General features: G+C 54.6%; 1 protein-coding gene and 1 long non-coding RNA gene across 5 annotated transcripts in view; one reads left to right on the forward strand and one right to left on the reverse strand.

Annotated features, from left to right (window-relative positions):
• LOC112579692 overlaps positions 1-26,768 on the reverse strand; it is a 235,781-nt gene that overhangs the window by 5,811 nt on the left and 203,202 nt on the right. Inside the window, exons 4-5 of one of the 3 annotated variants that reach the window (XR_006640098.1) lie at positions 25,973-26,071; positions 13,003-17,359 (exon numbers count right to left, since the gene is read on the reverse strand). This is a non-coding gene — a long non-coding RNA (uncharacterized LOC112579692). Of the gene's footprint in view, positions 1-13,002; positions 17,360-24,442; positions 25,778-25,972; positions 26,072-26,768 lie in introns of those variants that run through there. The other 2 variants (XR_006545375.2, XR_006640097.1) reach the window with 2 other exon arrangements.
• On the forward strand, positions 4,856-8,659 carry LOC123465010. 2 transcript variants are annotated; one of them, XM_045162980.1, is made up of 5 exons: positions 4,856-4,958; positions 5,936-6,083; positions 7,363-7,438; positions 8,054-8,170; positions 8,293-8,659. In XM_045162980.1, exons 1-5 carry the CDS (start codon positions 4,880-4,882, stop codon positions 8,524-8,526), a joined length of 654 nt encoding a protein of 217 aa, XP_045018915.1. In that variant the 5' UTR covers positions 4,856-4,879; the 3' UTR covers positions 8,527-8,659. The 2 variants fall into 2 exon arrangements, with proteins under 2 accessions (XP_045018915.1, XP_045018916.1); XM_045162981.1 differs by lacking the exon at positions 4,856-4,958 and adding an exon at positions 4,983-5,221.

Raw genomic sequence — 26,768 nt, forward strand, 5'->3', positions numbered from 1 at the left:
TTCCATATTATATATGATAACTTACTGAGGTGGCCACAAGTGTAATCTGGCCCAGCATGCTAGCTTAGGGAAGAAGCCAGGACTGCAAGGAAGGGAGGAGCACCAACATCATCACCCCTCATCATCACCATCCTCACCATCACCAACATCATCACCACCATCCTCACCATCACCAACATCATCACCACCATCCTCACCATCACCAACATCATCACCACCATCCTCATTATCACCAACGTCACCAACATCATTACAATCAATATGCATTTATTGAGTAGCTCATAACAAAATAGCAGCCATTTATTATGTATTGACTATGTGCCAGACACTGTGCTAAACACTTTTCATAATTCATGTGTGCTCCAGACAAACAGCATGGGAGTCAGACGCAAGGGATAAAAGAGGATGGGGTTGGAGAGCTCAGAGCCCCCAGCCTCCACCCAGAGGCGCTAAAGAAAGTGATTGCAAACTGATCTTCACTTGAGTGCAGAACCACAGCAAATTCTGTGGGCAAATATAAAAGACTTTTTCTCTAATACCAACACACCAGGGCAGAGGCAAAGATGAAGTACAACCAAGCCCAAGGCAGAGGGAGAAATCAGGAGCCTACCCAGGGAAGAGGCAGGCAGGTCTCCTAGCAGCTCCAGCTCCTAAGGTCAGCCTCCTAGATCCCCAAGGCAAGGAGAAGGCGGAGGCCTGGCTGAGTTCAAGTCATGCTGACCAGGTGGTCATGCTGGCTGTATGGGGCTCTGTAAGAGCTCTACTGGGCTCTGTAAGAGTACAGGGCTCTGTAACTCTCTCAGTTCCAGGCCTCTGAGTGGACTTCCTCACCACCTGGGTCACAAGCAAGCACCTGAAAGGGTTCTCTTCTGTAAGGATCGAGTCGGGGGGTGGATTGGATGTGTCCCCCCTCCTTGGCAAGGAGAGAGGATATTTCCATGACCCCCCAGGGTGATGGTAGAGCAGCCACTCAGCTTGGGGTCCCGGGAAAAAAGCATTGAAATGAGAGAGACAGGGAGACAGAGCTAGAGCAAGCTGAACACAGAGTTCTGGCACCCGTCTCTGGCCAACAGGAAGAAGCCACTCCAGCAGCCCTGGGCTGGCGAAAGGGCCAGGGATACTCTGACCCTGTGGGCGGGCCCTCAGCGCTGTAATCAGCCCCGCCCCCAGTCATTCCTACGTGCTAGCATCCACACCAATCCAGACACCCACTTCCTCTGAGCTCCTGGTCCCCCAGAAACACCTGTTCTGCCTGTGCCACAGAGGCAAGCAGAAGGCAGCCAGACCCAGGACAGCTTTGTGGGCAGGGTGGCCAAGTGCTCTCTGAAGAGTCCTGGAAGGGCAGCCCACAGGAGGGCCCAGGTCAGTCCAGCTCCTGAGAAAGCAGTGTCTCTGTCCACAGGCAGGGACAGCAGGAGAGAGGGTGGACCTCTGAGCCAGGTCCACCTGCTAGGTACCTCTCCCTAGACTCCTGCCCTGTCTATCCCCTCTTGCACCCCATTTCCAAGCCATAGCCAATGCTTGGAATTTCCTTTGTATATCTCACTTCTGATATACATGTCCCTGCAACACTGCGTATCCTGTCTACCTTGTCCTTCTGCCTTTATTCTCCTGGAGAGCTCCTATTGAGCTTTCAAAACCCTATTCAGAAGGTCCCTCAATTATGAAGCCATGAATTCCCAGAGCTAATCATTCTCTTCCCTACACCTGTCCTGGACCTTGGACAGACTTCTCTTGAGGAATGAATCATAAAATAGAGTGTTTATTTGTGTACAGGTCTGATTTCCCCATTAGCCAGGGGGCAGGCACATGGCACATAGAAGCTGTCAGGATGTGTTTATGGAACTGAGTGAAGGGCAACGGGCAGACAAGTGCATCCTGTGAAGCAGATGTCTGGGTCCACTTTCCACCACCAAGCAAAGGCTGGGGCTCAGGCCCACTGGGGCCTGACTGAGAAGGGGGTGGCAGGGAGAAGCAGACTGAGACTGTTGGACACTTGGGTGGGATCCAAAGCCCCTCCCACCCCCCACAGTGGGGCCTCAGTGCAGCAGGCAGATATGGTTCCAAGAAGAACCAAGACCTGGACTGCCTTTGGCCTGCAGGCCCCTTGGCTAAACCTAGGTCTGTGTTTATCTCCAGGCTGGGGATTTCGGTTTCCCAGCCTGAGACCCGAGAACCAGGAATGACAGGTGAGCACATTAAGGCTTAGGGGATGCCACTGATGTAACCCCAGAGACAGGTAATGAGGAGTTGGTTGGGGGTCATCCTTGGGGCATGAGCCTGGGGAGGGGAGGTTCTGGGATACACTGACCAGGCCTTGCTGACACAGTTGTTCTTGTTTAGTTGCTAACTTGTGTCCAACTCTTTGTGACCCCACGGACTGCAGCATACCAGGCTCCCCTGTTTTTCACTCTCTCCCGGAGTTTGCAAATCCATATCCATTGAGTTGGTGATGCCATCCAACCATCTCATCTTCTGTTGCCTCCTTCTTGTCCTGCCCTCAATCTTTCCCAGCATCAGGGTCTTTTCCAATGAACAGGCTCTTCTCATCAGGTGGCCCAAGTGTTGGAACTTCAACTTCAGCATCAGTCCTTCCAATGAATATTCAGGACTGATTTCCTTTAGGATTGACTGATTTGATCTCCTTGCTGTCCAAGGGACTCTCAAGAGTCTTCTACAGTACCACAATTCAAAAGCATCAATTCTTCAGCATTCAGCCTTCTCTATGGTCCAACTCGCACATCCATATATGGCTACTGGAAAAAACATAGCTTTGATTTTATGGACCTTTGTCACCAAAATGATATCACTGGTTTTTAATACGCTATCTGGGTTTGTCATAGCTTTTCTTCCAAGGAGCAAGCATCTTTTAATTTCATGGCTGCAGTCACCATCTGCAGTGATTTTGAAGCCCAAAAAAATGGTGACTCAGATCATGGTGCTGACACAGGAGGAAAAGACTTCAGAAGTCAACTTGGATCCAATTTCAGCTCTTAAGTTCCTAGCTGTGGGACTCTGGACAACTGACTTAACCTCTCTGAGCCTTCTCAGTAGAATAAAGCCTATATGACCAACCTCGGCCCAGCACCCAGCCTGGCTCTGGGTGATGCTCTCTGGAGGCCCCTCGTCCCCCTCCCTCACACCCTGATTCCCAACTCTCCCAGCCTCTAAGCTCCAGCCCTGGCCAGCCCGCTTGTTTGCAGGTGATAGTCCTGCCCTAAAGCCTGTGGAGCTGGGGGCCGGGGCTAGGGGGATGCTTGTCCCAGTGTAACCAGAGAGTGTCTGGGGGCACAGTGCCAGGGCTCCAGCTGGGGCCAGCACCAGGCCCCCACCTCCCAGCTGTCAAGGGGAGGAGACCCAGAGACAAAGCAACTGGGGGCAAGGGGGTACAGGGTGTCTGGTGAGGGAGAGGGGATGGCGGCTCCATGTGTGTGAGGGACTAGGATGGCTGAGAAGACCCCGTGGACTGATCGGGGAACGTTACACAGATGCAGGTTCCAGTGCCCACTCTGCCACTGACTGGCTGGGTGACCTTGGGAGAAGCACTTAACCTCTCTGAGCCTCATTTTGCTCACTGAGAAAAGCATGATCTAATTTTGCAGGCTTGATGTGAGGATCAGATCAACCCCAAGTCAGCCAAGGCGCCGGGCAGCGCCTGGCATGCTGGAGACTTCGGGTTGATCCTCCTCTTTGCCTACTCCTTTTCCCATCCCCATCTCTCATTTTCCCTCCACTATTATTTCTCCTTCCAGGGTGATGCCCTCCAGGTAAAGCAGGCAGGGCCCAGGGGTTCAAAGAGAACTTGCACTTATATTTTCAGAGTGTGGGACATGGACAGAGGGCAATTTGAAGAGACAAAGTCAGAGTTTTTCACTCTGGCCCTGGTACCCTTGAGGCCCTCTCTGCAGCATCCCACCCTTTTAGGCCCTTAACTTCTGTAATGACCGCCTTTACAAACTCATTTGCCTGTGCTATTGTTTGCTCTGTCAGCATGTTATAAGGCCCCTTAGAAGGACAGCTGCCTCCCTTGCTGAAGTGGCCCCAGAGTCACTGAGAAGGTGATGGGTGAGAGGCCCTGGGAGAGGGAACTGGGAAGCAGGGAGCGAGGCCAGGGCTGACATGAAGCTGTCTCTCCCTCCAGCCTGGATCCCACACAGGCCTGGCCCACCCAGCTGAGCTGACTGTGGCAGGGGAAAAAACCTGAACTTGGTGAGCCAGGCAGGGTATCTTCACTTACGCACCTCTGTTGCCCAGGGTCAGAATAGTGCTTGGGAACACAGTAGATGCTCAACAAATGCTTGCTAAACCAAAAGAGACAAACAGCCAGAAGGTGCAGGGGTGAAGGCAGGAAGGCTTGAGGATAAAGAAGAGGGACCAGGGAGGAGATGACGGTGAGTGCTAAGAAGCTAAAGCTAAGAGGAAGGGAGATAAGGTTTGTTTAATGGATTGCAATGCCCCAGCCTGAGAGTCTGAGAAAAGAGAGGCGAGACAGTGCTGGGGGAGCCTAAGGGTCCGTGGAGGAGTCTGGGGCTCCCGAGTCCCTGTAATACACACACAGAGGCAGACACTGCCCTCCCAACAGGACCACAGCCCACCAGCTGTGGATGGACGGATGCTGCGCCAGAGCTTCTGCAAAGTGTCTGCCTTCCAATTACTTTCAGGAGCCCGGCCAGAGGGGCTGCAGATTCACTGGGAGCCAATCTGGTACTGAGGGCTCTGCCAGACACCTCCTCCTTCAGGGCATTGGGATGGAGCAGAGAGACAGAGAGGCAGGTGCTTGTCAATCCCGCTTCAGGGAATTAATTGGCTCCATGATGTTTATTGCAAACTGCAATTTAGCATCTCTATTCAGGTGCTCTCCTGCTTAATTACATATAGGATGGTGCGGGGAGGAAGGAAGGAAGTGTGTGTGATTTTCTCCTTAGTCCCTTTCTCCCTGGGCGTTGGGAGGGTCAGAGGTGAGAAATGGAGCCCAGCAGAGGGAGGGAAGAGAAAGGCCTGGCACTGTGCTTGGCTTCCCACGCCAAGCCTGGGCCAGCAGGGCCAGCCAGAAAGCAGCACGTGCCCCTGGCCCCGGGCTTAGTCCCAACAGCTTCATGGTGTCCTCGTCTTTAGGGACCACAGTGGCCCCTGCTCAGGCTGAGAAATCCTTCAATAGACCTTCACAACCTCCCAGGCCCTTCTCTTTCTGAGGCTCAGAGAGGCTGGGTCACTTGCCCAGGTCAGCACAGAGCAGGTTGAGAGGGACTGCCGCCTGCCCCAACCCTACTTCCCACCCATGGGACCAGCGCTCCCTGGGCAATGGCCATATAGGTCCAGACAGTGGGCGGCTTAATCCCCCTCACCTTTGACCCCAGCCCTGTGGGTTTTTCACCTCCTCAGTACCGGACAGACTAGATTTCCCCCGAGGATCCCCATCAACCTCAAGCTCCCATCTTCCCTCTCTGAATCCTCATGCTTTCTCCAGAGCTGGGAGGGCAGAGCACCAATTAGTTTATTTGCTTGTTTAATTGGGTAGGAAGGGGAAGGAAATTAAACTCCTCAACAGGGATCTTCCCAGCTGGGCCAGAGATGGAAGGAGGGGTGAGGACCCCCACCTCTGAGCACCCCTTTGCCTTTCCTATGTTCCCCACCCCTATTCCTACCTCCCTGCCCCAGATCCCAAGATCAGAGAAGAGCTGGGATTCTAGGGCCCTTGAGAGCCAGACATGAGGTCTGTCCTGCCCTAACTGGGACAGCCCCTCCTGGAACTCGAGCATGATGGGGAGGGGAGACGCTGAGGAGAGGGGTCAGGGCGGGACACTGCCTCCGGCTCCGATGCTGTTGCTTCTTGCCCGCCTCTCTGCCTCCAGAAGTTTTCTTTCTCTCCTCCTCTTCTCGCTCCGTCTCTCTGTGCCCTACTCTCTCATTCTCCACTTTGGTCTCTTGGTTCCAGAAAAGCCCTTCCCCAGGGGGGACCCAGGAATTATGGCGAGGCTCCTGGGGTGTGCCGTGGCCGTGGCCCTCATCCTCAGTGTGGCTTCCACTGTCTTCTTTCTGTATCACTGGCAGCAGAAGAACCGGCTGGAGATGGATGGGGCCGGGTGAGTGTGGACAAGCCCATCCTCTGCCCACCCAACACTGCCCCCTCCTGCTCCCCACCCGCACGGGCTGCTGCTGAAGCCCCTGCCCTTGTAAGGGGCTCAGGGCTACCTCACCGACCCGCCGCAAGGCCTCATTTCCTCTTCCTGACTTCCCTTGTGGTTCAAACGGTAAAGACTCCGCCTGCAGTACAGGAGACCTGGGTTCAATCCCTGGGTTGGGAAGATCCCCTGGAAGAGGGCATGGCAACCCACTCCAGTATTCTTGCCTGGAGAATCCCCATGGACAGAGGAGCCTGGCGGGCTACAGTCCATGGGGTCGCAAAGAGTCAGACACGACTGAGAGACTAAGCACAGCACTGCCACCTGTGAGCTGGGAGGGGCCCTAACCCTCCTGCAGTGGAGCTAAGCCTTTAGAGGGCTGGCTATGGGCAGGCACCACCCAACATTTACGCTGGGTTACAAAGATGCATTTTATCCTCTCAGCAACTCTGAGAAGTTCGTATGTGATTATAATCCACAATTTACAGTGAGGAAACTGAGGCATAGAGGCGAAATACCACATACAAGTTCACCGTCTCGTGACCTGGACCAGGGTGAACTGAGTGGGGTCCTTGCCTCTGATATCAAGTTCAATGAGGCGCCAAAAACCTGCATCATCATGAGAAATAATTTTTAATGCAACATTCTTAAAAATCAAAATGAATGCCCGAAATCTACAATGAACAAAATATCAACACTTTAAAGACAAGCTCAGTATTACTGATTTTTCTTTTTGCCTCAGGCTCTTATATGGCTTGGCATAGCCCTCTTACTGATCTTGTCTTTACTTAAAATGTTGATATTTTGTTCATCATGGATTTTTGCATTCTTTTTGATTTTTTAAATGTTACATTGAAATATTCTTTATTGTGATGACTAAGACTTATGATGCCCCCAGAGGCTTTGCACCTGATTAAGCCCCTTGCTTCCTGGCTCCCAGTTGAGGGCCCGTGTGAATTTCCCACTGTCCTTCAAGCCAGGGCACCTGAGACTTACTTGGTTCCTAGGCCCAGGCTGGAGGGAGGGCTAGCCTAGGCTGGACTGGGCTGGGCTGGAGGCAGAGACACCTGGGAAGATGGAGGGTCTCTCTCAGCCTCCACTCCACCACGCTCTGGCTACTCAGGAGGCCACCTGGGAGCAGAGCCCAGGCCACCCTTGTGAGTGGGGCTCAGGACCAGTAACAGCCAGGGGGCCTGACTGGGACAGAGACCTCATGTGAGCCTCATTCTGTGCCCCCCAGGACTGCCCTGCCTCTCTCCCAGGAGCCAGAACCTTCTCCCAGCAGGCAGAGCCACCTTGCACTTGAGAACATCCAGGTGGGCCTGGGTCCCTAGAGTGAGGGGGTGGGGAGAAAAAATGGGAGATGGACCTCAGGGAGGGGGCCCAACCTGAAGGCAGAGCCCTCCCAACCCCCCGAACTCCTGAACAGTCCCCAGCACACCACTATCCCTGGCCAGTTCCCACAAGGCCAGGTTCAGGTAGAGACCATGGTTGGGGCCTTCCTCTCTCCCACCGTGAGAAGTAAGAAGCCAGGGCTTTTCCTACCCAACACCCCTGCTTTCCAGGGGAACCTCTTTCTCCACCTCTCAGATCATTCATTAAAAAATCCATTGATGCTACGGCTGAGTCCCTTTGCTGTCCACCTGAAATTATCACAACATTTTTAATTGGTTATATTTCAATATAAAATTTACAGTTTTGTTTTGTTTTTTAAAAACTGATGCCTGGCCCATGGCTGGCCACAGGGAGCCCACAAAGCAAAAGGCTCAGGCTGCCCTCATGCCTCCCGGATGCTACCAAAGTGCTGAATACAGGACAGGGGGAGCATGGGAACCTAGGGAAGAATCTACAACCCACTAGGGGCCAAGAGGGCCGCCTGGCACAGGGCCACTCTAGAGTCCGTGCAGCCACTCACCCGCCTTCTCTTCCAGATTCTTGGCCCAGAGCTGGAGAAGCAGCAGCTACAGCAGGAAGAGGATGAACCGCAGAAGCTGCCCCCACAGCCCCCCTACTACGATCTGGGGGCCTCCCCCTCCTACCACCCCTTGGTAAGGACCCCTGAGCCTTGAGGATGCTGATCCCAGGCCAGCTCTACCCAGCCCGGCCACAAGCCCAGCTGCCTGAGACAGAAGGGGGACAGAGGAGGTCCCTCACAGTTACACCCCCACAGGCACTCAGGGCAAAGCGGGTGCTGGAGACTGCGGACCAGTGCAAGAGGGTGGCGCTTCCAGTGAGGACAGAGCCCCAGCCTGGTGCCCAGCTCTCCCTCCTGCAACCCTGCCCACCCCCCAGCTCTGTACCCTGCACCCCAGTCCCTGGACCTGCCAGTGACCACCAGAAAGCCAGCCACAGCCCCTCCTCCTGGCCCTGCTCCCAGCCGTTCCGAGGGCCAGCGTCCACTTGAATGCCTGCCACCTCTGCCCAGAGCCCACTCCTTTCAGGAGACTTGGGGGCCGGGGTGGTACCCATTACAGTGCCGGCCCACAGACCCGGGCCAGACTGCCTGGGCCCAAAGATAACACACCCTCGCCTGGCACTGGGGCAGAGCCAGGCCTTTGTCTCCACAGCCTCACCACGCTCCCTCTCGGCTGGAAGGGCCAAAGAGAATGCATCTCAAGATGCCAAACCTTGCCCCTGGGAGGCAGCGTTCCTATCCCGGGTGCTCAGCCCAGAGGACCAACCCAGCCCCTACCTTCCAATGCCATGCAGGGGGTAAGAAGACCACAGCCATTTGTCATTCCTCAGTCAATCTAGAGGCTTCGAAGTAAGCTAAAACTCACAGCAGACACAAAGTCCGTTCCTTAGACTGTGGCTGGACAACCTCTTCCCACGTGAGGGTGCCCACACTCCCGTGTCCAGGCTGCACTGCCTGGCCCTGCCAGTTCCAACAAGGGGGCCTAGGGACAGTGCTGAACACGACTGTGTGCCAGGCACTTTGCGGAGACTTTTCAAACACGGCTCTGTTTAACCCTCACAGCAATCAGCGTGAAAAGTCTTATTCTTGCCCCCATTTTATAGATGAGGAAACTGAGGCTCAGTGAAATAAAGGGGCTTGCCCAAGATCATCCAACAAGTAACAGTGGAGAGGATCATTCAAGCCCTTGGTCCCCTGGCTCCCAAGTCCAGGTGCTCCCACACAGCAGTCACGGTGATGGCCAGACTTGTGGGGGGTTTACCTGAAGAGGTTTGAAGGGTGGCCACCAGCTCATACAGGTCATCTGCCGCCATGGGCTTCCTGCATGCAGCTGAACGCCCAGCTCTGCCGCCTGGCTGCCTGTCAGCTCCAGAGGCCTTGAAAGCCGCAAGGCAGCCCACCCCGAGAGCTTGGCTTTAGAGTCCTGAGTCAGATGTTACTTTGGGCCACGTAACCAGCCCCGGGCAGGGTGGAATCTCCCACCTGGAGCATGTCATCTCGCCTGCCCCTGCCTCAGGACAATGAGGAAGTGCAGTATCTCCAGGCCCGAAAGTGGGTAAGGAAGGAGGGCGTGCGGAGACGCCAATGTTTCTAGAAGAGAGAAAGCCATGCCCTGCTCAGGATTCTCCAAATCAGCCTTCTCCTCCCTCAGCATGGCCCCGAGTCAGGAGTCAGTAACCTCATCTGAGCCCCCAGTGGAAGGAGAACAGGGGCGGAGAGGAGAACAAGGCAGGGATGGGGCAGGTAGTGGGGCCTGAGGCCTGGGAGCGAGGGAAGATGATGGAAGGGAGCGATTTGTAAAGTCATGGAAGACTCCTGCGGGCTGTCCTGAAGAGTGGGCCCAGGCTCGGCGTAAAAATGGCTGTGATGTAATGGGACAGCTGCATCTGGCCCTAATCCCCGCTAACGACGTCTGGGCCCCGCTCTCTGACTGCTGCCCCCTCAGCCTGGCAGGCGCAGCCCTCCCTGGGGGCCAGACCTGGCAGCTCCAGCTTGAGGACAGCCCCCTCCTCTCTGTCTCTCCTCTCATATAAACCCCAGACTAAGCACATGGTTCCAACCCTGTACCCTCCCCGACAGCCTTCCCTCCCCAGGCTCTGCTCATGGTGGATTGACAGAAGCCTCAAATGAGTTGGAGGCTTCAGGACTCAAGACCACTTGGGAGGAAGAGCAGAGTGAGCCACTTTTCTTCCCCCCAGCCATGGGCAGGAAGGGTTAGGTGATGGGCGCACTCTGAGTCTTGGACCCAGAGGCCGTGAGATGAGGGCACCAGGATGGCTGGACACTTGTGAGAACGGCCTGTGGGGTGGTACACGGAGGTCACCTCCAGCATCCCAGGGAGGCGCCGGTGTTGCCAAGAGTGGTGTAATTCCTTTCGGCTTACAGAGCAATTACGGGGCCTGGAGAGGATTTATTCCCAGCACTCGGGTTTGTTGGCGGTGCAGCTTGTATACAAGTCACATTATTGACGTTGTCATCAATTCTCCTTCCCAACAAGTAGTGAGAGGGAGCCAAGAAGAGAGCGTGCACTGTTCACCAAGGTGGGGCTCTGGAGGGAAGCCTTCAGGGGGTCCCAGGGACCAACAAGTAGAGACTCCCCCTTCCAAGCCTACCGGCCCCAGCCTGGGTGGACCAGGTCCCATGCTGCCCACACACTCAAGGGCATTAAGCAAGGGTATGATGCATCTCTCAATTTCTGTCGAGGTTTCTGGGCTAGGAGTCCACTCAGGCAGCAGGTACCATTTGAAAGGCTGGCTGGCTTGGGGCTAGATCTTGGGGAGGACTTCCAGAGGCTCCAAGGCAGATGCCTAGAAGAAGTGGGAGGAGGAAGTGCTGCCTCACCTTTAGGGAGAGGGGCTCCCAGCTCCTCAGTCTTGGGAGGATGGACAGCCCAGACTAGAAGCAGAAGACTGGATGCAACGACCTGGGGAGGGATGGAGTTCCAAAGCTTTGGTATTGGTTTGGGTCCCCCAGGAAGGAGACACCAAGATGGGATCAGACACAGAGTCATGGGGGGAGGGACCCGGGTGAAGGACCAAAACTGGAGGAGGAGTGGATGGGGAGATGGGGGAGGAAGGAAGCCTGCGTGGGAAGTCTTGAATGACCATACACTCTGCAGAAGCTCTGGGCAGGCCACAGAGAGACCTCGAGCCACAGCTGCGATGAGAGGAGCCTCCCATTCTGCAGGGACCAGCTGCACTAGGACCCCATCACGTCCAGCCGTTGGTGGGAGCAGCCTGGGGAAGTGTGGGCACAGCACAAAAGCTGAGGTGGATCCAGAGGGGCTGCCCAGGGCGGAGGTCTAAGCCATACGTGTCCACAAGCCACCACGGGTGACCCTGGCACCATAGGGGTCTGCACTTCTGTGATTCGGGGGTCTCTTCCTGAGAGTATAGCCCTCGTTGCTCCAGTAAATTTTAGACCCACACCCGTGCTCATTCCCTCCTTCCCATAACGCTTCTAAATCCTCTCTCTCAGCTGTCCCCTGCCTTCGGTCCTGAGGCGTCTGAGCCCTTGATAATCACACCCTTGGCAAGCCAGGACTGCTGCATGTGTTCATTCATATCTAAGGCAGAGGAGACCCAGGTAGTCACCCATGTCCTCCACAGAGTCCTCCCTGCCACATGGGTGACAGCAGCCTGATCTCCTCCCACTGGTCAGGGCCAGTTACGCTTTCCAAGATGCCACTCCTTGCCTGCTGGCCCAGAACATGAGGAGTCCAAGTGCGCCCTGCAGAGCTCAGAGTGGCGGGGATGGCAAGCACAGAATCTCTCCACGGGTCATTGGGCCACTCCTGTTTTCATCCCTTGTCGTCTTCCTGTTGGGGACACAGCGCCACACAGAGGCCTTCAAGAGTATTGCCACGGAGCTGGCACGGAGGGCATCGGAGCTGCAGTCCGGCTGCTGCTTGATGAGCCTGGGGGGGCCAGCAGTCCTCCTCTAGCATCCAGTGGGGCCAGGTTGAAGAATTAAATGGAGAAAAGATAGGGAACCTCCACCGCGTGACCTTCAGGGCTTTGTGATGACTCTGACCTCAGGTGCAGTATCAGTTTTGATTTACTGTTTTAGCAGGTGGGGGCAGTCTCAGAGGACTCCACTCAGCTGTGTCCCGCAGACCAGGGGTTCACTGTGGCATCAGCATGTCCATACCAGTCCCACACTGGGAAATTCCATGTCCCCCAGCAGTGAATTTGCCCTGTTCTCTGGGGTCCTTGCCAGGCTGTTGAATCCCACATCCTGAGAAAGTGCCCCCAGGTCAGTGTGGTCTTGCTTATTCCCCCAAATCCCACCCACAAATGCCCGCCCAGCTTCTGCTAGAATTCCTAGAGAATTCCTGCCACTCCTTGCTCCTTGGACGTACTCTCTCCTCCCTCAGCAGGTCCAGCTGGCCCCAGCTGGGTCATGCTGGGCTTTAAACTTAGCTATCAGCCTGGTAGCCAGGAAGGCGGGTGGGGGCAGGTCTTGAAGAGTGTGCCTCTCGCCTTGTAGGGTGAGCCTGGGATGATGGTAGGTCTTGCTGGCTTAGGCCAGGCACCTCCATGTGCTCTGAGGGACATATCCTCAAAAGCCTTTTTCGTTTGTTTGTTTTGTGTTGGGGTTTTTTTTTTAATAAGTTTATTTATATATTTCTTTGGCTGTGCTAGGTCTTCACTGCTGCACATGGGCTCTTCTCTAGTGGCGAGGTGGAGGCTTTTCAGGGGCTTCTCTTGTTGCAGAGTAACAGGCTCTACAGGTGTGGCCTCAGTAGCTGCAGTTCCCAGGCTCCCTAGTCGCAGCACACAGCCTCAGTTGCTTCATAGCACATGGGATCTTCCCAGATCGCACGTGTCTCCTGCCCTGGTGGGCGGATTCTTTACCACTGAGCCACCAGGGAAGTCCAAAGACCTTGTTTGGCCAAAAGTTTTACTTTCGTTTTAGGTTCGAAGGATTCATTAACAACAGAAACCTCTCATTACACACACAATAAACAATTTCAATTTTTAATAGAGGATTTTTAAACTTCATTTCAATATAAATCATTAAAAGCAAAGAAATAGAAACAACAGAGAGAAGGAACAGCACATACTTCACCAAACTGGGTTGACAACCCACATCCAGACTTGAACAGCGCTGGGAAGGCCCGTGTAGCAGCAATCTGGAGTCCCGATTGGCAAAAGGCCCCAGGCAGCGTGTTCACCCCATGGGTGAGACTTCACATTGCAGCTTTGGGGGCCACCACTTATAATCTCAGGCCACAAATGGGCATCATCGTCAGTTTGCACACAAAAATGCAGTTCTGGTTTTCCATTAACTTTTAGAATGCTATTGGTTTTCACCTTGTGAGTCACAGGATTTTCCAGACCCCAGGGGGCTGGCCAGGCCTACAGGAGCTCAGCAAATTCCAAGACCCTCTCCGTCTCTTGTCTAAGGTGCTGCCTGACCTGCTGGAAACAACTGGTGTGTTTGCAAGCAGGCACGCGGTCCAGGTAGGGTCAGAAGTCCGTCAGAGGTCTGCTCTCCTGCTTCTGAAGCCTAAACAAGATTTCCTCCCTTTTAATTTCCCTAACAGACCTCTATCCACTTATCCCCAACTCACTTTCAGAGTTGCCGATTTTTTCAGCTTGAGCCCACAGGAGAACAAAGCTGGCGTGGCTGAGCCTCTCCAAAGCCTATGATTCTCACTTTCAAATCCTGTGTCCACTGCTCCACAGCAGGAAGAAATGGAGCCCTGTGAAAGCTCCCTGAGGGGTCTCTGGCTCTTAGATTGAACTTTTACCTGTCGGGGACCCTCAGTTTCTCATGAACCCTCCATAAGTGACAACATCACTAAAATAATAACTAGTCAACTCTGCTGTCCCTCCAGCCTCACTTCCTGGGCATCTCAAAGCCTGAGTCACTGTGCCTGAAAGAGCACCCCCTCCACCAGCACGCCCTCCCAGGCCCCTGATGGTGGAAGCTTCACCACTGGGCGGCCAAGCTGTGCCAGAGACTCTCTGGGCCCTGCTTTCCGCTCAGGGTGGGGCCTCCTTGCCACTGGGCAGTGAGTAAGCCAGGCCCAAATCTCCACTTTCCCTTTTACACCTATTTTCTCAGCCCTGCCCGGTACCACTTGTGTGCATTCGAGCCCTCCAAGAAGAGACACGGAGACAAGATTTGATGTCCAAGAGCTTCACTGGGGAAAACCAGTGCTGACAGATAAAGGGGAGGGAACAGGAGAAGGCAGGGGCAGGTCTGGCCTGAGAAAGGAGGGGGGAAGGAAGGGGGAGCCTCAGATGGCAGTGTGGCTCTGGGAAAGCTTATACTGAGCCAAGAGGAGTCCTCAGGCCAGCCTTAGAGAGGTCCTGCCCCCCGGGAAGGCAGCTCCAGTAGCGCTGCTGGTGTGCAGTCGCTGGCAGGAGCAGCCAGGGGACATGCAGCTTCTGCAAATGCCCTGGTGGGTCCAGCCAGGCGGGAGCTGAGTTGTCGTTCAGCCCCGCTCCCCATGGCAGGTCGGAGTGGTGCATTTCCATGGCTGCTCCAGTGAAAGACAAAGCAAGGAATATGGGAAGTCCAGGGCAAAAATGAGCTTGGGATGGAACTAATGGTTTGCCCAAGATGAGACTTCTACCCGTTCCCCAAACTTGAGCCAAGAGGTGTGTGCCTCCTGGGATGAGATGGGGACCGGCTAGTAAGACTGGTGCCCAGAGCCAGGGACACACCTTGCCTATGGGGTGCTGGCTCCCTGATCTCTAGCCAAGGATTCCCCCAGTCCAAGGAGGAGTCAGAGCATTGCTCCTTTGTCTCTTTGTGATGGATTCTGTTAAGATAGAAGGCAAAGTGCCAGGGTGTCTTGGAGAACTCCCCTCCACTCACCTGCATGAGACGGTCCCAAACCAACTTTGCCATCAGCCCACAATCTCCCAGCCCTCCATAGGGGTCAGAGCCCAGCCTGCTCCATCCAGAGGGCACTCAGTTGGGAAGAGCCCATGTAGAGAAATTACTGGACGCTGGTGGTCTCTCAGCAGACAGCCTCAGTGGGAATTCCACTGAGGGGTCCCTGCCTGAGCCTGGCAGCTCCAGGACACCCCCAGCCTCACACCCACCTGACACACCTATCTCTAGACATCCTTGTGATGATGGGAGGGTCAAGAGGTGGAATCCATTCATCCTGCCACACCTTGGGTGTGTGGAATGGGGACACCGTCAGTGCATCCATTGCTGGCCTCCATAGGATGGTCTTCACCCCATCCCAGAGTGCCAGCGACCCTCCCACCTTACGGGAGTCCTGACTTGTGGAATCCACACTCTGCCTGTCTCCAGGGCCCCACAGGGATGAAGGGAGTCTGGACCTCTGCCCTCAGCAGCTCGTGCTTGCACACTGCCCTGCTGGCTTTGTGCCCACCTCCCTGGCCCTTGGCCACCTTCACAGGCCCTCCAGCTCATGGCCAGGGAGCCAGGAACTGCTCCTCACCTGTCTGTTCAGCCCCCTTCCCTTCCTTCTGTCACTGGCCTCCTATACCTCCAACCTCCTCCCGGGCCCCTTCCACCTGGAGAGGAAGTGCCTCCTCCACGCCCTCCTGGCAGGCTCAGAAAGCACAGGGGTTGACGAAGGAAAGGCCTCGGGGTGTGACTTTCACATCTGAGAAGTTGGGAGCTAACTGCGCTAAACTTAACAGGGCCACGTGTCCCTGGTGACTCAGATGGTAAAGAGTCTGCCTGCAATGCAGGAGACCTGGGTTTCTTCCCTGGGTTGAGAAGATCCCCTGGGGAAGGGAATGGCGACCCACTCCAGTATTCTTGCCTGGAGAATCCCATGGACAGAGGAGCCTGGCCAGCTACAGCCCATGGGGTCACAAAGGGTTTGACTCGACTTTCACACTGACTTCAGCTTCACTGATGGACACCAGATAGTCGCTGCTGAAATCAGGACACTCGACCTTCCCACTGTGTGGGCAGCCCCACCAAGAGGCAGAGACAGGGGAATGCCTCCCGTGGCAAGAAGCCGCCTCCCTGCCCTCAAAGCCAGGCAAGGCCTCTCTTCCTCGGCCCCCGCTCTGTGGACAGGCCCATCATGGGCAGCGAGCTGAGGAGGAGGTGTGTATGAGGAATGGTCCAGGAATGAGAGCTGGCAGCACCTCAGAGATCAGGGACCACTTTGCCAAAAGGGAAACTGAGGTCCCTTGAGGGGACGGAGCTGGGCACAGCCACAGAAGGGGTCATCAGCAGAGCTAATGCCCATATGTGCCAGGGAGTGTCTCTGCCTTTTCAGTTTCATGGCAGCCCCTGCCCTCAGAGCACTCTTACCTAGTAATTTCCAAGTCAAGACAAGTCATACCAAAGAGCTCAGGGAGGAAGTTGGAGCCTGCATTCTAACAGTGATGATTCATGTAACAGATTTATTCCCCCATTTTATAGATGAAAAACTAGGCTCGGGTGGGTTGAATAATCTGACCAATTGCAGCACATGGCCTGGCTGATATTTAAAGCCAGGTCTTCTGACTCCAAGTTCGACTTTATGCCCTGCCAGCTATTCCATGTGACCTGGGAAGGCCACATCACGTCCCCTTCCTTGGCCTCAGTCTCTTCCCTCTGCAAAAGGAGAGGGTTGGCCCAAATGGTCTCTGACAGCCAAGTGCAGTGGACCTGGAGCAGGGTCCACCCTCCTCTGCCCATCGCCACAGCGGTCCAAGGGGATACAGCTTAGCAGAGCACACAAATGCGTGTGGCCGATTTGATAAACACCTTTTCCGAACCCATGTCTTCTCTTATCACTGATTGATTTTGTCTTCTCTCTCTCTCCCTCCCTCCATACCACACAATCCTTCTTGGTTCCCTTTTCTCCTTCACTCCCACACCTCCCCATCTCATCCCAATTCCTGGCCCTGGGACACTTCCTCTGGTCCTTACTCCCCGTCTCTCACCGCCTCCTACCATCTCTCCCTTCTGCCTCATTCCTAGAGCTCTGGTCTGAAGGACACCAATGTCTACTATGCAGAGCTGGACACATCAGCCCTGGAACTCATGTCCGGGCCACGGAGCACCATACTAGGGTCTGAAGAGGTTGTGGAATATGCCACCATCCAGCTGAGCCCACCCTAGAGCATGACCCCTAGTGGCCCAGCCTGCCTGTGGACCACAGGTACACACGGCCCTCCATACTTCCCAGCTGCAAATGCCCAGCTGCATGGAAGGCTGGCGTGACGCAGAGCTGGGGGCCTCAGCAATGGACAGCCGGTAGGGGCGAGTGGTGCAGTGCCAGAGAGGGGCGGGAGAAGGAACCAGGGGCCCAGAGGTCTGGGCTGTAGCTGCTGCCACCGGTGTGCCGTGTTACCTTCATTTCACCTCTCAGAACCAGGCTCTCCTCCTGTGAAACAAGGAAGTCGGAAATAATCTCTAGGGCTCTTTCCTCCTCCTATGGTCCCCGCTTATCGTTCTATGGCTCAGATGGGCACATGTGTCTCCCAGGAGGGCCCTCACTCCCTTCCACACTGATGCCACGGAGCCCTCACAGGCACCTGGGTGCCACACTTTACTTTCTGACCACAGGTCAAGGCTGTACACCCATATTTCCTCCTGACCTTGACCTCCCTTGGCTCAGCTGAAGTTTGATTCAACCACAGAGCAGCTGCTCTGTGCCAGGCACTGTGCTGAGGCTCGGGGTTCAGAGAGAGACAAGGCAAAGTTCCTGCCCCTCAAGAGCTTCCCAGCAGAGTGACAACCCAGGGCCCCTGAGCTGAAAATGGACAGCTAGGCTCTGCAGGGGGTGGGGAGCAGGGATCTCTCCGCAGAACGGGTCCTGAGTCACATGGAAGCCACAGGGCTGAGAACTCAGATATTGACTCGGGAGATGGTGAGGTCGGAGGGGTTTTGGTAAATGTGTGAGCCTCCTTGAGGGGTTAGAGAAAGCAGAAGCCCTCTCAATCTGAGAAGGTACACTCACAGGGCTGCAGACTCCGGTTAAGGGTCCACCCCTCCCCCCCAAGCCCTACGAGTTACAGATGAGGAAACTGGACCTAGGGGCATGTACTTGAGCTGATTTGGGGGTGAGCAGGGTGGGAGAGAATAGAGAAAGGGGCAGGATGGAGAAGGGAAGAACGAGCCAGGAGAAATAGGGCAGTGAGCATGAGAAAAGTCCAACAAGACTCGTGAGGGCTGGCGCGGCGGGATGGCTTTTGCAATCTGTCCCCCAACAACCAAGAAGGGCCAGGACTCTGCTCCCCCACATCCCACTGGTCTCCACCCCTGTGCTCCTGCAACCCATCATCCCCCTGCTGCCTCTGCAGATAGAATTTAGCTGAGCCTCAATCCCCGCCCCTGCCGCAAATACGGAGGAGTGGAGACCCAAAGGGATGCAAGGACCTCCCCCAGGCCCTGCACAGCCACCCTTGGGGAACCTGCCACTGGAGTGAGCTGTCTCCCTGCTCTGGTGGGCCCTCCTCCCTCACCAAGGAAGGGGCGCTGCGGGCCTGAGGAAGGGGCTGGGTGCCAGGTGGGGTCTCTGGCCTCCCTACCCTCCCAACCAAGGGAAGTAACTCAGATATTGCAGAGCCGTCTTGTGAGGTCTGGGCCCCAGGGAGGGGCCCCATGGGAGGAGGGCCTGAGGCTTGCAGTGAGGGAGACAGGCAGAAAAAAAGCCATTAATCCCATAAATCCTAATTTGGAAGCCCTCCCGGCCTCTCTGAAGTGCAAGGAGTTGGGGTGGGTATAATCCTGGGCGCTGCTGGCAGAAACCCAGGAAAGGGAGGGCTTCTGCCCCCTCCCTCTGCAGGCTTTCATTGGGCGCCTTCCCCCCCACCAAACCTGGTCCCACACTCCCACCATCAGCAGAGCTAAAGGTGCCATCCCAGGCCCCAGGGAGGCCCTCTGGGTCCAGTGTCTGAAAGGTGCTGGACTAGGGTACCCAGGACAGAGAAGAATCTGCAAGGAATTGACAGCTTCCGGGAAAGCTGGGCAGTGTTGGGGATGGGAGCAGAGCTAGGGACGGGGCGGGGCTGGGTTGGGGGGGCTGGGGCCTGGGGGCTCCGAGCTGGTGGTTCGGTGGAGCGGAAGGAGGCTGCCTGCAGAGCGGGGAATTAGCTGGCTTCCCGCCACTGGCCCCTTCCCACCACGCGCTCTCACTTTCCTGCTCCCAGCAGCCTCACAGGAGGAAGGAGGATGTCTGACAGGAGCAGGTGTGCGGGGTGGGTGCGGGCAGACCCTCCCCTTATTGCCCCCCGCCCCTTGCCTGGGCACAAGCCTGAGCCATAAACCCCAAGAAACTTCAGGATGGGAGCTGCTCGCCTCCCCCTGACCCCATCCCTTGGGCCATTTGATGCCTTCAGTGAAGCCTTGGCCAGAAACTTGTTGAAACCTCCAGACTATTAGACACCAACCGTTGGCAGAACTAACCAGAGAGATGCCTCCCCTGGGAGGATGGGGGAAGATGGCCAGAAGGGGGCGACCCGTGGGCCCCACAGCACACAACCCAGACTCCAGGACCAAAGAGGCTGGAAGCTGGGGCCCCAGAAACTGCCTGGGCCTCCCGCCCTATCCCTCGCAGCCCTGTCCCCTTCTCTGCCCCGGCCGGGCCAGCCCCTCTGTCTGCCCGCAGCATTTCCTGCCCCCAAGTCCGTCTTCCCCACACGCCTCTCACTCTTCCTTTCACCAGCTGCCTCACCCCCTGTTCTCGGTTCACATCTGTTTCTCTCTCCTGTGTCTTCACGGGTCCCCATGCCCTCCCTCTCTCTCCCACCCTGGCTGCCTCTACCCTTTCATCTCCCCCCCTTCCCCGAGCCCTCCCCCACTGACGTTGCCGGTTCCAGAGGCCAGAACTTCAAAAGGAGATCAAAGCTGTGCTCCCCCATCAAAGACCAGACTCTGCCAGGAGCGTCCCCCCACAACCCCCTCCCACCCCCACCGTGTAGACTGTAACTCTCCCTGACAGGCCAAAATCCCTCATCCCAGCACCCCGGGAAGTACATACTGTGCCAGAGCCTGGTGCTGGAAAGGCCACGCTGTTGGATGGAAAGCTCCCAGAACTTGGGATTCAAAGAACAAGCTGGAAAACAGATAGAGCCAGCTCCTCACTGGCTGTGTGACCTTGGGCAAGTCAGTGAACCTCTCTGACCCATAGCCACATTGTGTGTTAAACGGGACTGTAATCTACTTTATAGGATTGTTGAGTGTATTAAAGGAGGAAAGGGAGGTGAAATATCTAGTACTATGCCTTATAGTTGGTGAGCAATGAGTAGTTGCTCTTAATATTAAAGCTATTATAATATTACTCCCAGGGCTGGAAGTGTGCAGAGACGAGGGCAAAGGTGTCCGGGGAGTAAGGCCTACTGCTGCCCATAGGACAGAAGTCTGAACACCCCAAGGGTCACTCAGCACACAGGCTCCACCTGAACCCAGACCCCGGCACCTGATCCTCACCAAGATGCAGTGACCGTCTGGAAGCCCCCACCAGACACTCAGCTCTCTCTCCAGCCTGGGCTCCCCTGTCCCTGCAGCCATTTCTCACTGTGCCTCTGACCCCCAAGTCCTCACCCTCAGCCTCAGCCCAGCGCCCTATCCCTCAGGGGGATGATGGCGTCTCGATGGGGTGGGAGGTGGAGCTGCAAGGTCCAGGCTGCATTTATGAAACTTTTCTTGGCTCCGAACATCAGGGAACTTCAGGAAGACGTGACTTGAGTAAGTCCCTAAACCTCCCGAAGCTTGTTTTCTCATTTGTAAAATAAGGGGTTAGCTGCCTCCAATCCTCCTTTGGCAGCAGACTCCGCATAGATTATAATTTTAAAGAACCTAGGAGGCAAAACTCAAGGCCCTCTGAGGCCCCTCCGGACGGGGAGACCAGGCCCAGATCTTCAGTCTGCAATGCTTCCAGCAGCCAGCAGCCCGAGCGCCCACTCACTGGAGCCTCAACTGGTCCTGCTTTACCGGGAGTGACTGAGGCTCTGAAAGTGGCGGGACCTGCCCCCAGGCCACACGGCCAGCCCCAGCCTCTCTCAGGCCCCTCTCTCTACACCATCTGATTGGGCTTATCCTTCCCAGTTGTCAACGGGCACACTAACAAGCTCAGAGCCAAGGTTTACAGGCTGGGCTCAACACTGCTGGCCTGCCCCCCACCCCGCAGGGGCCCACTGAACCCTCCCTTGGATGCCTGCCCCCCTTCCTCCGAAGCCCCTGGATGGTGCCCTAGCCCCAGGGTTCTGGATAACAGCACTCCACCCACCCTCCAGATCCCCTGCTCCCCCCAACACACTGTGAGCAAAGCAACCTGCTGCTACCTGCTCCCTGGCCACGCACACACCCCAGGATCGCCCCCCCCCCCGCCCCCATTGGAACTGTTGCACAGATGGAAGAGCTCTGCTTCTGTGCTCTCCAGCACAGCCACCAGCCACACGCTGGGATGTCAGTGTGTTCTTATTTTTCATTTTAATTTAAACAGACACACATGGCTAGGGGCTGCCATCCTGGAGGGCGCAGGCAGAGGCGCCACCCAAACACCTGGCCTCTGCCCTTCTTCTCCGCAGGCACTTCCAGCAGCAGGGACTGTGGAGGTGGGTTCATGGGACGTCTGGGGTGGCGAGCTAGCCAAGAGAAGTTCCTGCACCTGGGCTCCCCATGCTAGGCTAGCCTCCTCATCTGAGCTCCGAGTGGCCATTGCCCAGAGTGGGCAGGGTGGGAGGTGGAGGGTGGAGGGATGCCCCCCCCACCCCTACAAATCCCTGCAGGGGTGTATGCAGCCTGAGCACCCTCCCAGGCCCTAATTAGTCTTTTCTTCCCTTCCTGAGGATGGCTTTTGCTCCCGGGACCCCTCACCATCTCATAAGTTCTTCCTCCCTTCTAGACCTGGCAGAGTGTGGGAGGACCCCTGGAAGGGACTTGGGAGCCAAATGGCCCAAGTCTTGTGTCCAGCTTCATGGGAGGTCAGGAGACGTGGAAGCTGGGCAAGCCAGGGAGGAGAGGGCCGGGAAGCCTTTCCCAGGGCCAGTCGGGCTCCTCCACTAATTGGCCTCAGTGGTCTTCAGAGGCCAGTGTGGAAGCTGCTGCCTTGGCCCCTCTAACCCCATGAGACCCAGGGAAGTGGGCACGTGGGGAGGAGCTCCCCCTGCTGGGAAGTCCTGGGAACGTACCCCTGCCTTCAGGCCCTGCAGCCAGGGAGCCCTCTGCCCCAAGGTGGGCCCCTCCCAGGGAAGCCGCCGGAGGACTTCCGGTGCTCCTGGGAGCAGGATGCACTGACTGGGGACCCCGAGACATCCAGGCCAGGGTCCAGGGTCATGGGGAGGATCCCAGTCACCCCACTGCTACTTGCACTTACCCAGAGAGACCCCCACCACTTCTCCTTCCTCTCCACCATTCCTCTAGACTCTTCTCAGCAGCAAGGGGAGGTCAGTCACGGACAGACCTGAGTTCAAACCCTGCTCTGCCACGTGCTGAAAAGTTTGTTCGCATTTTTCCCTAAGATATTATGGAAAACCCCAAATGAACTTTCTGGCCAACCCAATACTTGCCAGTGGCCATGTGTGAGTGGGTTAACTCCACGGCTGTTGACGGGAGAGTAAAGACCCCCTCCCACATTGCAGGGGGGAGGGAGTGAGCTGGGAGGGGCCCGGTGGGCAGCAGGTCCCATTACCTCCTCTTCTCTTCCTGGCCCTCCCTCTTCCCCTCCTCTCTTTCCCTGGAGCTCCAGGATGAGCCCTGCCAGGCCCCTGGCCCTTCAGAGCTACCCTTACCTCTGGGAGGACCACCATCTGGAGCTGGCTGCCGACCTGTCACCCCCAGGCCACTTCCCCCAGCCTCTTCGCACTGACCTCCCCGGAGCCTGTTACCTCTAATGACCATCCATGTAGAGGACACTGCTGCCCCCCCCACCCCATACTCACCCAAACCCCCAGATGCTGCTCTATGCCAGCCCAGAAGAGGAGCCTCGTCCTTCATCCCAGGCCCTACCACCCAGACCTGCAGAGCCCTCAGGTTCTGCTTCCCTCCAGCACACAGTTGGGTGAGCACTATGGAGTCTGGGTCAGTGGGCATGCCTGAGTGTGTATCTCTCCCTCCACCACACATTCCGCACCTTCTCTCTGATGCTTCCAGACAGAGCCTGAACCCTGACTCCCTCTTCAGCATCCCTGAAGCCAGGCCCAAGACAGCCGCCCCTCCTCGTTTGCTGGGGAGCTGACTATTAGGGTCACAGGAAGAGGACAGCAGAGCTGACCCCATGAGGTGGCTCCACCAGCTCCCCAGCACCCGCTAAATTACCCCCAAACTCAAATACCAAGTTCCTTCTTCCCACTCCTCACCAATTCAGGCATTGTAGGCAAGTCACCTAAAAATGAAATTAAAAGATGCTTGCTCCTTGGAAGAAAAGCTTTGACCAATCTAGACAGTGTATTAAAAACAGAGATATTACTTTGCTGACAAAGGCCTGTATAGTCAAAGCTATGGTTTTTCCAGTATTCATGTACAGATGCAAGAGTTGGACCGTAAAGAAGGCTGAGCACCAAAGAATTGATGCTTTTGAACTGTGGTGTTGGACACGACTCTTGAGAGTCCCTTGGACAGCAAGATCAAACCAGTCAATCCTAAAGGAAATCAGTCCTGAATATTCGTTGGAAGGACTGATGCTGAAGCTGAAACTCCAATACTTTGGCCACCTGATACAAAGAGCTGACTCATTAGAAAAACCCTGATGCTGGGAAAGATTGAAGGCAGGAGGGGAAGGGGACAACAGAGGATGAGATGGTTGGATGGCATCATTGACTCAATGGACATGAGTTTGAGCAAGCTCCTGGAGACGGTGAAGGACAGGGAAGCCTAGTGTGCTGCTATCCATGGGGTCGCAAAGAGTCGGACATGACAGCAACTGAACAACACTACCTAAAAATGCCAGGCCAGAGAACAGGAGTGGATCACCCCCAGGGCAGCTCAGGAAAGCCCCCCTCTCCTGGATAGGATCAACCTCTCTCAGAATTCCCAGTTTCACCCAGATCAGACCACAGGTTCTGTTGGCCACACAGAGTTTGGGATGTCTGTCTGGCCAGGTCCCCTCGCCCACCTTCAGGGAAAGAGATTCAGGAAATCTGGGGCTCCCAAATTATGTGATCCTGCTCCTGCAGGAGCTACACAGTTTCTGTTCCAACCTGGCTCTCCTCCAACTGGGAAAGAGCCAACCCAGGAAGCCACAGAGAGATTCCCACCTTCCAGCAACCTCAGGTCCTCAGGCCTGGAGCAGGAATGCACCTCCAGAGTGTGGAGTGTGTTCACTGAGAGGGCCCTGAGGACATCTGGCTGGGCCCTATAAAGCTGTCATTTGCCCTCCCTAGTGACATCTGCCCACAGGCTAGCAGGCCCTGGAGAGCTGGGAGGGGGCAGCAGGGCCTGGCAGTCCCAGTCCCCAGATCACTGGGCCAGGGTGTCAGTGTATCAGTATATCATAGTTACTGCATCCTGATTTAACCAAGGCAATTTTCTCCAAATGTGGACAAGACAAAGAAATATGGGCTGCCTGGTATACAGCAAGGTGGTCTCAGAATGTCTGTACATTGGTGCCCTGAGGTTCAAGTATAGTTTTATAGACTCTCTCTTTATAGGTTTTATTTCAGCTCACATCATTTCTTTGAATGTAGAAAATGTGCTTATTGAAACGTTATGAGTAAAAGATAGAGTTGAAAGGAATTAGGAATAGTCCGTATTGTTAAATTGGTAATCGAAAGGTTTGTAAAAGATAAAAGGTTAGATCAATTAAATCAAAACCAAAAAATAAAATTTAACAGAAATGAAAAAAGATTTAACAGAGACAAATGTAAAGTCCTTCATTTAGGTTCAACATTCATTCACATACATTTAGGTTGAGAGATCCCTGGTTTATTTGCAGTTCACCTAAACTATTTCTCATGTTTAACATGAGTTAGCAGCTTTTGAGGTTTGCTTAAATTGGTAGATACAACCCAATGCCATTTAATGGAGCTGTTCAATGACTACATCAATTCCTCCACTGTTTGTTTACTTGATTGCTAGTTTATTTCTTTTATTTTTAAGTGTTTTTGCTCTGTTAGCCTCAGTCTTTCCACCCTACCTTCAAGTTAGCTCCCCTCATGGTCACATGATAGCTGCCACAGTTCCAGGCATTACATCTAGGCTCAAGTTTCTAATAGAAGAGACCATGTAAAGACATGTGTCTTTTTTTAAAGGGAAGAAAATTTTCCTGGAAGCCCTTAGCAAGTTTCTCCTTCACTTCATTAGCTAAAATTATGTCACATTTTCATGCCCTTGTCAAAATCACTCACTGGGAAGGAAAATGGGCTCACCACAACTCCTTAAACCAGTTATGATTCTCCCCTTGACACAAGGAGGAGGAGGGTGGATACTTGATCAAAATCAAGTTCCAAGTTCAGAAGGAAGAAAGGAGGTGACAGAGAGAAGAGATATGACTATGTAACCAAAAGTTCCTGCTCTGATGTCAATGAGCTTTCTATCATTAGAGATGCTCAAAATTGAATAAAACCTGCCAGAGATATCAGAGGAGATTCTGGTAGTGGGTCGGAGTTGGATGTGATGACCTCGAAGTCCTTCCCGGTCTAGAAGATGCCGATCCTTTATAATGCAATAAGTCCGCACGGCTCACAAGTACACACATTTCCCCAACCAAGGACCACGTCTTTGGTTGAGGTCTATGAAGTAGACTGAAGGCAATCTCCACTTGCCAGGGATGTCCCTCACTTCACACCGCTCACCCTTCTCAAGTCCCTCTTCTTTGTCTCCTCTCCGTCACCGCATCTGGGCACCCCAGGCTGTCTCAAAGCTAAAGTGAAGAAACGGGCGAAAACAAAGCAGGCGCTGATCTCAACCTTCTGCCCAAGTGTGGGCTTTCAGGTTGCAGCCAGGGAGGGAATTAACATCCACAGCAGCAACAGACACCTCTGGAGCCACTATTGCGTGTAAGACAAAAGGAATGAAAGCTAAACCGTCCATTCAATTTCTGATTCACAGAGCTTACCGTATAATTGGAGGCAGGAGACAGAATACACGGTGGGACCAAAAAATAGTCATTCTGTGTTCATACACCACACGTGAAAACCAGCCAGGTTTCTTATATCTAAGGTGAAAAATAGTAATCTAAGATTAGGACTCAGCGACAGAGGACAAAGACAGTAAATGTTCAGGGAACACAGGGGAAGAAGAGCAGTGTTACTGAAAATAATAGTAGCTGACAATAGCAACAACAGTGGACATTTCCAAATACAGTGAGACTGTCCTTTGCTTGGAGACTGATACCAGCAGCTGTGCATGCCCACCAGGAAGACTGGGTGCCAAGGGAAGATACAGGAGACATCCCACACCTGCTTCTGTAAATGTGTGCCCACCTCACTTCTGATGAGATTTTTGTATCCTTGACAAATACAAAATAGGACATTATTGTGTGTTTGAAAAATAGTAACTCCCAAATTCCTAAGAGTATCCTAGGTATTGGGCTCAGTGCTGGACGCTTTCAGTAAATTATCTAATTTAATTCTCAATGAGCCAAATGCTCTCTTGAAGTCCTTTAGGGTTTTGAGATCCACCCTTTCCTTTAACCTTCAGATAAACATGGTTCCCCTCCCCCGCACTCCGAGATTCCTGAGAGTCGCCAGGTCTTAGCGTTTTCATGATTCTCTATCATTTCTGTGTGCTCTTCTCGCTCAATCCTGTTCTGACTCAGTTCTGGAGTTCATGCCTTTTTTGTCTTCTTGTTGATCTACAAAGATGGGGTACTTAACCAGAACCTGGGGTGGGGGTGAGAAGAACCTCGGAAG

This window comes from Bubalus bubalis, chromosome 16 (assembly GCF_019923935.1).
Source record: "Bubalus bubalis isolate 160015118507 breed Murrah chromosome 16, NDDB_SH_1, whole genome shotgun sequence".
NCBI lineage: Eukaryota > Metazoa > Chordata > Mammalia > Artiodactyla > Bovidae > Bubalus > Bubalus bubalis.

Excerpts from the sequence above, each read along its gene's own strand:
- LOC123465010 (XM_045162980.1), top strand. The coding sequence starts at position 4,880 with ATGGTGCGGGGAGGAAGGAAGGAAGTGTGTGTGATTTTCTCCTTAGTC. Across the intron at positions 6,084-7,362 it reads CTGGAGATGGATGGGGCCGG|GACTGCCCTGCCTCTCTCCC; the intron begins GTGAGTGTGGAC and ends TGTGCCCCCCAG. Across the intron at positions 7,439-8,053 it reads TTGCACTTGAGAACATCCAG|ATTCTTGGCCCAGAGCTGGA; the intron begins GTGGGCCTGGGT and ends CTTCTCTTCCAG.